A 12,490-nucleotide genomic window follows, 5' to 3' on the forward strand; every position below is an offset into this window, starting at 1 on the left:
ACAAGTAAACACAAAATGCAGTTTTTAAATGATGGTTTTTATTATTTAGGGAGAAAAAAAATCCAAACCTACCTGTCCCTGTGTGAAAAAGTAATTGCCCCCTTGTTAAAAAATAACCTAACTGTGGTGTATCACACTTGAGTTCAATTTCCGCAGCCACCGCCAGGCCTGATTACTGCCACACCTGTTTCAATCAAGAAATCACTTAAATAGGAGCTGCCTGACACAGAGAAGTAGACCAAGAGCACCTCAAAAGCTAGACATCATGCCAAGATCCAAAGAAATTCAGGAACATATGAGAACAGAAGTAATTGAGATCTATCAGTCTGGTAATGGTTATAAAGCCATTTCTAAAGCTTTGGGACTCCAGCGAACCACAGTGAGAGCCATTATCCACAAATGGCAAAAACATGGAACAGTGGTGAACCTTCCCAGGAGTGGCCGGCTGACCAAAATTACCCCAAGAGCGCAGAGACGACTCATCCGAGAGCTCACAAAACACCCCAGGACAACGTCTAAAGAACTGCAGGCCTCACTTGCCTCAATTAAGGTCAGTGTTCACGACTCCACCATAAGAAAGAGACTGGGCAAAAACGGCCTGCATGGCAGATTTCCAAGGCGCAAACCACTGTTAAGCAAAAAGAACATTAGAGCTCATCTCAATTTTGCTAAGAAACATCTCAATGATTGCCAAGACTTTTGGGAAAATACCTTGTGGACTGATGAGACAAAAGTTGAACTTTTCGGAAGGCAAATGTCCCGTTACATCTGGCGTAAAAGGAACACAGCATTTCAGAAAAAGAACATCATACCAACAGTAAAATAATGTGGTGGTAGTGTGATGGTCTGGGGTTGTTTTGCTGCTTCAGGACCTGGAAGGCTTGCTGTGATAGATGGAACCATGAATTCTACTGTCTACCAAAAAATCCTGAAGGAGAATGTCCGGCCATCTGTTCGTCAACACAAACTGAAGCGATCTTGGGTGCTGCAACAGGACAATGACCCAAAACACACCAGCAAATCCACCTCTGAATGGCCGAAGAAAAACAAAATGAAGACTTTGGAGTGGCCTAGTCAAAGTCCTGACCTGAATCCAATTGAGATGCTATGGCATGACCTTAAAAAGGCGGTTCATGCTAGAAAACCCTCAAATAAAGCTGAATTACAACAATTCTGCAAAGATGAGTGGGCCAAAATTCCTCCAGAGCGATGTAAAAGACTCATTGCAAGTTATCGCAAACGCTTGATTGCAGTTATTGCTGCTAAGGGTGGCCCAACCAGTTATTAGGTTCAGGGGCAATTACTTTTCACACAGGGCCATGTAGGTTTGGATTTTTTCTCCCTAAATAATAAAACCATCATTTAAAAACTGCATTTTGTGTTTACTTGTGTTATATTTGACTAATGGTTAAATGTGTTTGATGATCAGAAACATTTTGTGTGACAAACATGCAAAAGAATAAGAAATCAGGAAGGGGGCAAATAGTTTTTCACACCACTGCTATATATGCACCCAGCCTGACACAAACTGAAAATGGAGGCACGTTAAAATCAACAAAAATGGTTTTATTTTCTTTGGTTGAGGTCCATGTCTTCCCCTACAGTCCCAAAGCACACCAAATAAATTAAAGTAAAGTACACCACAACACACTCTTCTCCACCACTCCTCTTGGGAAGCATTGTCCTCCTCCTCCCGACTCAGCCTCTTGAGTGGTGGCCGCTGGCTCCTTTAATTAGGCAACCGAAGTGCTCCAGGTGCTTGATTGCTGAGCCCTGGCTGCACTTATGGGTGTGGCGAAAATACTAATGCACTCTGAACCTCCCACAGCAACACTTACTTAACCTTTTCATAATAAAAAAAGGGTTGTATAATGTGCAGAATTTACCAAAACACCAATCATTTTTCTAATGTACTAACCAAAAAGTTATAAAAAGTGCCTAACCTACCAGAAACAACAATTTCATACTGTACTCACCATTTAATTTGACATCTTTGGGCTGCAGGAAGGGAGGAGGAGGAGAATGAAACGGAAGGTGGTTATTGTTTAGAAGGAGCCTCCTTATGCAAATCTTTTCTTTGTAAAATTGTCAAGATGGTGGATTTCGACATGCTGTACATATTAGCGAGATCGGTCACACAAACACCACTCTCATATTTCCGCACAATTTCCTTCTTCGTTTTGATTGTGATCGCTGTTTCTCAAGTTAATAATGACAGTAGTCGAGCACTCGGTTCAAAGCTGGTCGTGTTGTGAACTGCTGTAATAATACACTCCAAAGCAAGCTGGTGCTGACTCAGCCTGATGACATCATCATGTGCTGCGCCAGCCTGCTAGCTAACATCCCTTAACAATCGCTTTCTTTACCTTCGTTACCTTCTCTTCCTTCCTTAGTTCTGTGTCTTGCTTGCCATGGTCTTCGTGAATTATATATACAGATAAATCACTGCACTGACCGAAATTACGTCCACAAACACATGTATCTGGGCTCCCATTGACACTTGCGAACGCTCTCGGCTGTTTGTTTACAATCGCACAAGTGGATACACGTGACTGCATTCGGGTCATAACGCAAGATGTTGGTCGTAAATCAAAACAAAAATTTTGGTCGTAAATCAAGTTGTTTGCATGTCAGGCCGGTCGTATATCAAGGGTCAACTGTAGCTATTTTTGTGCTTAAAAATCTTTAAAAAAATAAATATTTACATACAACTCGTATGGTCTGGAACAGATTAATTGTATTTACATACAGTCCTATGGGGGAAAATTACTTCGGGTCGAATTACGATCGTGACCCGAGGTTCCACCGTAGTCCTTCACCCGGAAGTGTTTCCTTCCTTCTTTTCTCGTGACCTGCCAGCACTTATAGGTTAGATGGAGAACTTGAGTTTTCTTGTCAGCACGGAAGTACTTCTGGGCTTCTGCCCACGTAATCCGCTAGTACTTCCGGGCAAGGTGAGTACTTAGATTCCCACCATCTTCCCACAGTGTCTCCTGACGGCACCCATGGTACCCAGCAGGGCTGTGTTGCCGAACACCATGTCACATAGTGCCCTTTGGGAACCTGGAACACTGCTGCAGTCCAGGGGAGCTGCCATCTAGCTTCTTGGGGGAGGCAGTGTTCTAGAAAAGCTGCCTTCACCCATCCTTCCATCTTAGAGGCGTCCCAGCCGGGTTGAGCTGCTGGCCATCTCTTACAGTAAGCATTAAAGCAATACTTTTTTTTCTTAATTTGTGTATGTTCCTTGTATATTCATGTACAGTATATATTAATACTGACTGTTATTAAATCCTTAAAAATGTACTTTTTACCTTAAGACAAAAGTAGACCTCTTCTGCATGTAATTGTGGCCATTTGGTTTAAGAAAATTTATTATGCATATCTTTAACTTTCAGGTGGGAAGAAGAATACACTTTAAGGGTTCAAATGCAGAACAAAATTGAAGAACTTCAAGAGGTACCTCTTCCTGTATTTCTTACCTTCCTCTTAGAGCATGCAAGAGCTCTTCTTGATATTTTTATAGCTTTCCAATTTGTTTACTGAGAGACTCCTATACTGGTCTTTGAGCTGTATGCCTAACTACAGAAGGCTGCACCAGTATAAACACAATATATTTTAACCAGGAGGTATCTTAATTTCCCTGCTAGTTAAATGATACATCTCCCTTTTTCTGTTTTGACTGCCAATGTTTTTGGTTGAATAATTGAAATATTCTTTAGTCACATTTACTGTTTGATCAAACATCTGCATTTTCCCTATACTGGGCGGCTCTCTTGCCCTTTTGTGTCATCCATTTATTGTTCAGCATATTAAGTGTATGTATGTGTGCATGCACTTGTCTCTCTGTCATCATTGTGTCCATTAGTCTGTCTGTTTGACAGCCTTCATTCACTCTTCCTTAGGAGGCACAGGAATCTGCAGCGTGCCAAGAAGAACTTGCCCTGAAGGTACAACAGCTCAAAGCCGAGCTGGTGGTCTTCAAAGGGTTAATGAGCAATGTGAGTTATATCTGTACCCAACAGATAATCCAGATATTCACCATCTAGTGAAAACACTTTTTTTTCCATTTGTCTTTTGTTTATTCTCCTCAAGCACCTCTGTCTATATTTTGTTTCATGTTACTCACCCCAGAACCTCAGTGAATTGGACACAAAGATTCAGGAGAAAGCAATGAAAGTTGATATGGACATTTGTCGACGGATTGACATCACAGCCAAACTGTGTGATGTGGCACAGCAACGAAACTGTGAGGACATGATTAAAATGTTCCAGGTGAGGCTGCTGTTATATATCTTTGATGATCAAGACATTGCTCTTATATTAAACAATGAGCAGGTCTTGACATTTCAAACTGAAATCAATTATGAAGTCAGCATGGCTGAGCAGCTTGAATGTGTGTTATGCTCAAGAACCAAACAGGTTACACGCTCTCAAATTATATAATCCTAATGAAGCTTGCAACCTTTTGAATTTTTTTCTTCTTCCCGCATGTCCCAAGAAAGGTCTGCATGCCTCACTGTCAAGATTGCATCCTTTCTCAAAGCTAATCGCCATTTTGTGTCAGTCCTCTGTCTGTCTTTCCATCTTTCCACTTCTACTTTGTCACTCCTATGGCACAAGCATAGTTTGTTTCACGTTTATCTCATATTTGATATCCATTATGTTTTATGCCCTACAACCTTCTAACTTTAATTCAAGAAAAATTTTACATGTTGTCATAATGGCGTCCATTTCTCTTTCTCTATCTCTCTATGTCTCTCTCTCTCTGTCTCTTGTTTTAATTCTATCTGCTTCTATTCTATTCTCTTACCCATTCTTCATCTTCATATTTTTTCTTCCATTTCCTTCCTTATACCTGATTCCACACCCGCTCCCCCTTTCTTTTCTCTACCCTCTTGTTCTTTTCTTTCTCTTTCATTCTCTCCAGTCACTGCACTTGTCTCCCCTCAAGGTGGCCCCTAACAGCTCAGGATCTATGGGCCGTAGATCCCGGGAAAGGAAGCAGGCTCAACCAGCCCAGCCAGTTAGTGATGATGAGCCTCTCAGTATGTCGGAGAGTGAAGGCATTGGTGGTGGTGGACACACAGAGGAGGATAGCATGGCTACCAATCAAATTAATGAAGAGATGCAGAGGATGCTTAATCAGCTGTGAGTTATTCTCTAAACTTGTGGGGGATAGTTGGTTAGCTTTGTGTCAGTGCCTGATTAAGATTGTTTTAGCTTATGTTTTCTAATGCCTTGATTGCTAGCAGGGAAAACTATGACCCATGAATCTAAATGTTACATTTATAACACACTAAAATTTGATGTTTTCTGCTGTATTGAATTGCTTCTGAGGCAGAAAATATCAAATCAGACTAGTCATTACTGTCACAGTGATTGTCAATGCTTCATGAAAACTTTGTGTACCTGGGTTCAATTTATGGCAGTCATTAACCATGCAGCATTTACATTTTTTCTCAGTGTACTCTGGCTTCCTTTCACGTTGCAAACTTGTATAACGTATGTGAGTTTAATTACTAATTGTGAACTGGCCCAATTAAAGTGAGTTAAAATACTGCAAGTCCTTTGTTTATATAGTGCCCTATATAGAATATTCCATCAAAATGCACTTTGCAAATCACAAGTGTCTGTCTGTGAATGTAGGTCAACCAGGTTTGGTTTCCTGCTTTATAGCCGGCTGTTGATTTGAGAAACCCAGTAATAAAAAATAAGTTCAGGACATGGATGAATGTGGAAAATGGAATAATTATTCATAATTGCCCTATCATGCCTAAAGTGATAAGTTGAATGAAAATTTAAAGAAGCATAGATCCATTTAACTCATTAAACTGAAAACTGGTTTAAAAAGGTAAAAACCTATGCGTTCCTGGAACACCGGTGTCTTTGTTTTTGTGACTTTTGTATCATTGGTTAAAGTCATTAAATCTAATTCAACAATTTGCAGCTTCATTTGTCACCAGTGAATGTATATGAATGCCTCCAAAACAGGCTTTCAAAAGCTTTTTTTTAGAGACCACACAATTATGGTGACATAACCAATTTCTTTTTATTGTCTCATTGCTTGTTGCCTTTATTTTCATTGTCCCAGTTCTACCTCTGCTTCAGATCTACCTCACTGCACCCCATAACGTTGGTTCTCTTACCTTCTTCCAATCTACCCATTCTTAACATACATTACATTTGTTTTGTATGCAGAAATTTGTAAAGATGGATGCAAAAAAAAGTAATAGTAGGAGTTAATTTTACAGTCATAAAACTTTCAAGTCAAGTGTAACATATACTGTACATCATATTGTTTTGCATAAAAGCATAGTGCTCATTCTCTTACATTTCATTTCCAGTCGGGACTATGACTTTGAAGATGACTGTGACAGCCTAGCCTGGGAGGAAACAGAAGAAACACTCCTTCTGTGGGAGGACTTTCCTGGATATGCATTGGCAGCAGTGGAGGCACAGGGAGAGGTAAGGAAAAGATTGTAAACATAAATTGAGCTACATACTCAGTTGAAAAAACAGTGAAGAACTAGTTAGTATCTGTCCTTGAATGTCCACCTGGTGAAGTGACATTGATTCGGGATCGTTCAAAAAATTATCTTCACTGCATATTTATTGGCAATTGAGGAATCCAGGAATAATATCTATCACACTAATAATAAGTAGTTTTTTGTTTAGCTGGCTATAGTATGTACCATTTGGATCATTCATTCGGCTTTAATTATTTGTTACACCCACAGCAAGAGGAGAACCTTGAAAAGGTAATCAAAGACACTGAATCTCTGTTCAAATCGAGAGAACGCGAGTACCAGGAGACGATTGATCAAATAGAGGTAGGATTCTCTTTTATTGTTAATTGTAATTTAATTATGTCTGTTTAAATCAGTAATTCTTGTTCTAAGCTTGCAGCAAGATGTGCTTCCTGTCATGCTGCCAGAATAAACAACACAGGGGCTCACAGAGTGATGATCTTCCTCCCAAAAGTGTTCCTCCTTCCTCTTTATATATACCCCAAAGTTAATCCTATTTTATTTCAGAAAAACCCTGCAGATGGCAGTGACACTTGGACTACAGGTGAAAAGAGTATAGTTTAAATCATGTTGCATACTGGTATATTTGATAGTCCTCTTTGACTTTGGTGGGCTATACCAAGTGTGTCTCATTGGTTACTTATTCTAAAAAAGATAACATGTAGCAAGACCCACTTTGAGATTTGAAGGGCTATGTGCAGTGTTGTTTCTTCATTAAGGGCCAATGAAGCTTATCCCTGCCAAATGTTGTGCAGAAAATATAAACATCCTCAGTAACCTAGATTATTACTAAAATTTTTATAACAATCTTCACCTTTTTCTTCTTAAGCAGTTTTATTTCAATCAGATCATATGCTTATTTAGAAGATTATTATTTTTTGTAGTAAACAAAATTGTCTTCATGGTGTGTGCTAACCTGCTTTCAGCTAATGGGGTGTTCAAAGTGGCTCAGTGGTGTTCTTGGTTTAAACTTGTGTGTGCTTCTATAACCTGAACATTCCAGTTTAATAATTGGGCTTGAAAGCTTCATCCCAGCCTCTTATTCTCAGCAGAAAAATAAAGACCACTTTTATTTATTGATTTTTTTTTATTTAGTTGTCCATTTGCACTTCTGGTTTGTACTTTTCTTAGGTAAGACATTATAGTGATGGGACTGACTTACAGTTTGATCTTCACCTACTGCTTAATTTGAAAAAGCCACAAGGGAAGCCTTCCATTTGCCCCTTCCACTATGTGGAAATTAGCCAGCAGTATGATGCCTCTGTTTTAAAGAAGTACTGAGTCCTGGCCTAACAATGGTTATCATTGTTACTGGAGAGCCCTAGTGCAATGTGTGTAGTCTGCATATTCTTTTGATTAGCATGGCTTGTCATGTTTTATCTCAGAGTCATTCAATTCTAAATTTGAGTTGCTGCTGTTTCAATTTAGACAGTTCATAGCCAGTATATTATTTCCTTGGCAGTAGGTGGGTTGTTAGGATGTCCATTTACTTGATGTTTTATTCTGTGTTTTGTCAGATGATGACAATGTCACTGGGTTTCACAATGATCCTGTGCCAAATAAGTCAGACCAGGCACTAACATTCTATTGTTTAATTATTTATTTTGTGACACAAATGATGTGTGAATATTTGTTTCATTATTCATTTGCAAAAGAGGGACACGTATGATTTGTTAAGTAAGTTAATATTTACATTACAGAAGTCTGCACTGCAGACATAAAGTGAGCAAAAACACAACAGGGTATGTGTAATAGAGGTTTATTTTCACACTTCCTCCCGATGATTGGCAGGCAGTACATTCACAATCAATGTACTTGATGCATGTTCTGGTAAAGTATGAGTGCAGTGATGGAATTCAGATGAGAGGGACCCTAATTGATCATAATGACATATTTTAACTTTTAGCCTTAGGAGCCTAATTTTAAACACCTAATGTTAACCCACAGGCTGTAAGATGATGCCATTTGTCAGAGGTTTAACCAAAGCCAATCTATAATTTATAGTTTTTATAGACGTTGTGACTGCTTTTTGTACAGTGTCTACTGTAGCTGGAGCACAATGAATACTAGAAACACTATTACTCTTACTTTGCCAGCTAACTCTGAAAGCCAGAATGTGTATTGCAATACTGGATTTCTTTAAAAGCCATGAATCTTGTTAATAAAGCAGTGCATCTAGCTGCTCTAGTTATTACTATTAATACAATGAGGTGTTTGTGATAATAAGATTAGTCTACCAATATATACTTACTGGTGTGTTTTCTCAGCTCTTATTTGTATATTTTTTTCCTGATTTGAAAAAGTTGTTAAAAATTGCAGAAATGTACTTTTATTTGCTAAATTTATAGCTGTCTGAGTCAAAGAACATATATATTGGAATTTCTGCCAAACTCCTTCCCAAGCATAGACCAGCACATAAAATGATCGCTTACCTCTTCATCTATCCAGTGGCGTTTCCAGGGTCTGTCCATTATTGTTACCACAAAACCTACTTAGTCCTTTACATGATTAAAATCCTCTCGAGTTTGACCAGAAATCAATAGTTTTTAAAATGCAATGTTATTAAGTAAGAACTGGATGCAATTACAGTAATTCATGTTGCCTCAAACACCTCCCAGTCCCCAAGCTTTAGGTACTTTTTATTGGCTTTTATCAACAACATAAAAGTAAAGAAAGACTTTTATCCACAACACAGAGGGAGAGGAAGACCAAGTTTTTGGTACTGTATGTCCCATTCATATAGTGGAGGTTCAAATAAATAATCTTACCATAGATTGGTTACATGGGAGGTCATCAGTGGATTCCATGATCACATCTATTTTGTCGTAGACCTTTTCACCCTTTTGTTATTCTCTGGCACTCTATATAATGGTTTAGACTTGCAAAATAGTTTATACTCTTCTCCTCCACTTGCAGAGTTAAAGGCAAAAGGAAACAGTGTGAGGAGCAGGGCCATCATTGGCAAAAAGTATGTATGATTGGCAGTCTTAGAGTAGTAGTTGCTGTTTTCTTTTTGTCTTTGAACCACTCCTTTACAGTCATGGCCAAAACTATCGGCACCCCTGGAATTTTCCCAGAAAATGCACCATTTCTCCCAGAAAATTATTGCAATTACAAAAGTTTTGGTATAGACATGTTTATTTCCTTTATGTGCATTGGAACAACACAAAAAACAGAGGGGAAAAAAATGCCAAATCTGACATCATGTCACACAGAACTCCAAAAATGGGCCGGACAAAATTATTGGCACCTTTTCAAAATTGTGGGTAAATCGTTTTATTTCAAGCAAGCATGCTCGTTTGAACTCACCTGTGGCAAGAAACAGGTGCTGGCAATATAGCAATCTCACCTGAAGCCAGTTAAAATGGAGAAAAGTTGACTCAACCTTTCTGTTGTGTGTCTGAGTGTGCCACACTAAGCATGGAGAATAGAAAGAAGAGCAGACAATTGTCTGAGGACTTGAGTACAAAAATTGTGGAAAAATATCAACAATCTCAAGGCTACAAGCCCATCTCCAGAGATCTTCATGTTCCTTTGCCCACTGTGCGCAACATAATCCAGAAGTTCACAACACATGGCTAATCTCCCTGGACGTGAACGGAAGAGAAAAATTGATAAAAGACTGCAACGAAGGACAGTCCAAATGGTGGATAAACGGCCCCAATCAACTTCAAAACATATTCAAGCTGTTCTGCAGACTCAGGTGCAACAGTGTCAGCTCGAACTATCCGTCGACATCTCAACGAAATGAAACGTTATGGCAGGAGAGCCAGGAGGACCCCACTGCTGACACAGAAATGTAAAAAAGCCAGACTGGAGTTTGCCAAAATGTACTTGAGGAAGCCAAAATCCTTCTGGGCGAACATCTTGTGGACAGATGAGACCAAGGTAGAGCTTTTTGGTAAATCTCATCATTCTACTGTTTACAGAAAACTGAATGAGGCCTACGAAGAAAAGAACACAGTACCTACAGTCAAACATGTTGGAGGTTCTAAGGTGTTTTGGGGATGATTTGCTGCTTCTGGCACTGGATGCAAGGCATCATAAAATCTGAAGACTGCCAAAAGATATTGGGGCACAATGTAGGGCCCAGAAAGAAAGAAAGCTGGGTCTGCATCAGAGGTCATGGGTGTTCCAGCAGGACAATGACCCCAAACATACCTCTAAAAGCACCAAGAAATGGTTGAAGACAAAGCGCTGGAGAGTTCTGAAATAGCCAGCAATGAGTCCGGATCTAAGTCCGATTGAACACTTATGGAGAGATCTCAAAATTGCTGTTGGGAGAAGGTGCTCTTCAAATCTGAGAGACCTTGAGCAGTCTGCAAATGAAGAATGGTCGGAAATTCCAGTTGAGAGGTGTAACAAGCTTGTCGATGGTTATAGGAAGCGCTTGATTTCAGTTATTTTTTCCAAAGGGCGTGCAACCAAATATTAAGTTGAGGGTGCCAATAATTTTGTCCAGCACGGTTTTTGAGTTTTGTGTGAAATTATGTCAGATTTGGCTTTTTTTTTCTGTTTTTTTGTGTTGTTCCAATGCACATAAAGGAAATAAACATGTCTATACCAAAACATTTGTAATTGCAACAATTTTCTGGGAGAAATGGTGCACTTTCTGGGAAAATTCCAGGGGTGCCGATAATTTCAGCCATGACTGTAACTGAAGCCTCCATGATCTTTGTTTCCAATCAAGAGTGTTAATTCAATCTGTGCTTCTACATTTGCAATTAATCAATATAGTTTCTGCCTTAAATAAAGAACACCAATTAAAACTTTGTGATAATGGAGTGACTTGACTGATTTCTTTAATTGTCAGGCTCTCCAGGTCTAGTAGTGGTTACTCATTTTGTTTTATGAGGTTTAAATGCATTTAACTGACTTCTGTGTGGTTGTATTTTTATCAAAGTACAGATTGGCCCTTGCGATTCACGGGTCTGCTATTTGCAGATTCGCCTTTTTGTGGGTTTGTCATGAGAGTTTTTGTTGCCCAGAACAGTCTTTGAGTTTGCCCCCCTCCTTACAAGATAAAACATAATATTTATCATAAAATGAAAACAACAAAAATTTAAATACATTTTAAATTGTTAATTCATTATTAATTATGATTGAGGTGTACGAGATATTTTGACATCGATGATAACACATTCGCTTGACAAACCTTTATCAAACAAAATTGTCAAAGAAGCCTTAAAAAGTCTAGTACTAAAATTTATTATAAGGTACCGCCTACGGCAGACCACCTCCTCCTCCCCTCCCAGCTGCACCAGTGATCGTCAATAATTAAATTAAAATTATTTTGTGAATTTTGCAAAATATTGAGAAAAACTTTAGACAAAGCTTTAGCAGCACTACTTAAATGGACTACAAATCCCAGCAACCCTGGGAGCACTGCATCATTGGGCTGCTTCATCAATTGCCACAAGGGCTGCTGTGTGAAAGATGAGATCCTTAGCTTTAAAAGTAAGCCATAAGAAGTTGTCAGGGTTGCAATTGGTGACATCTTTTAGTTTCAGAGCTTCACTGCACAATTGGATTACAATTATACCTATCAGATTACAGTTTTCTCTGGATTCATGTTCTTGTTCTGTACCTAATTGTTTGTGTAATTTTGTCTGTGTTTTAAAACATTATCTTCTGGGACCCTTCCCAACCTCTAAAGATTTTTACATATGTAGGCATCATATTAGGACTAAACTTTACATAATTGTCTGCAGGCTGTTCATAGGGGATTTCATTTCATAACTATACCACCATCATTCATCAACTCAGAATATACAGTAACCATGGGCCCAAAATGTATTTGCAGATTTTCACAATTGTGCGGATCCCGCACCCCTAACCCCTGTGAATCGCAAGGGATAACTGTATATTACAGTTAACTAGTTATTCATCTGTAGGTACTGTGTACATTGGTTTGTGTGTTTATAAGTAATTTCAATATACAAATTCCTTGTATTAAAAACCTA

The 12,490-nt window shown here is 38.9% G+C and overlaps 1 protein-coding gene across 2 annotated transcripts in view; it reads left to right on the forward strand.

Annotated features, from left to right (window-relative positions):
- iffo1b (intermediate filament family orphan 1b) overlaps positions 1-12,490 on the forward strand; it is a 54,742-nt gene that overhangs the window by 26,561 nt on the left and 15,691 nt on the right. The window contains exons 2-7 of one of the 2 annotated variants that reach the window (XM_039763687.1): positions 3,396-3,456; positions 3,903-3,998; positions 4,132-4,272; positions 4,928-5,148; positions 6,345-6,465; positions 6,738-6,830. In XM_039763687.1, coding sequence (XP_039619621.1) covers positions 3,396-3,456; positions 3,903-3,998; positions 4,132-4,272; positions 4,928-5,148; positions 6,345-6,465; positions 6,738-6,830 — 733 coding nt within the window. The remainder of the gene's footprint in view (positions 1-3,395; positions 3,457-3,902; positions 3,999-4,131; positions 4,273-4,927; positions 5,149-6,344; positions 6,466-6,737; positions 6,831-12,490) is intronic. The other variant, XM_039763688.1, reaches the window with a different exon arrangement.

Source organism: Polypterus senegalus, chromosome 9 (genome assembly GCF_016835505.1).
Source record: "Polypterus senegalus isolate Bchr_013 chromosome 9, ASM1683550v1, whole genome shotgun sequence".
In the NCBI taxonomy this organism is placed as follows: domain Eukaryota; kingdom Metazoa; phylum Chordata; class Cladistia; order Polypteriformes; family Polypteridae; genus Polypterus; species Polypterus senegalus.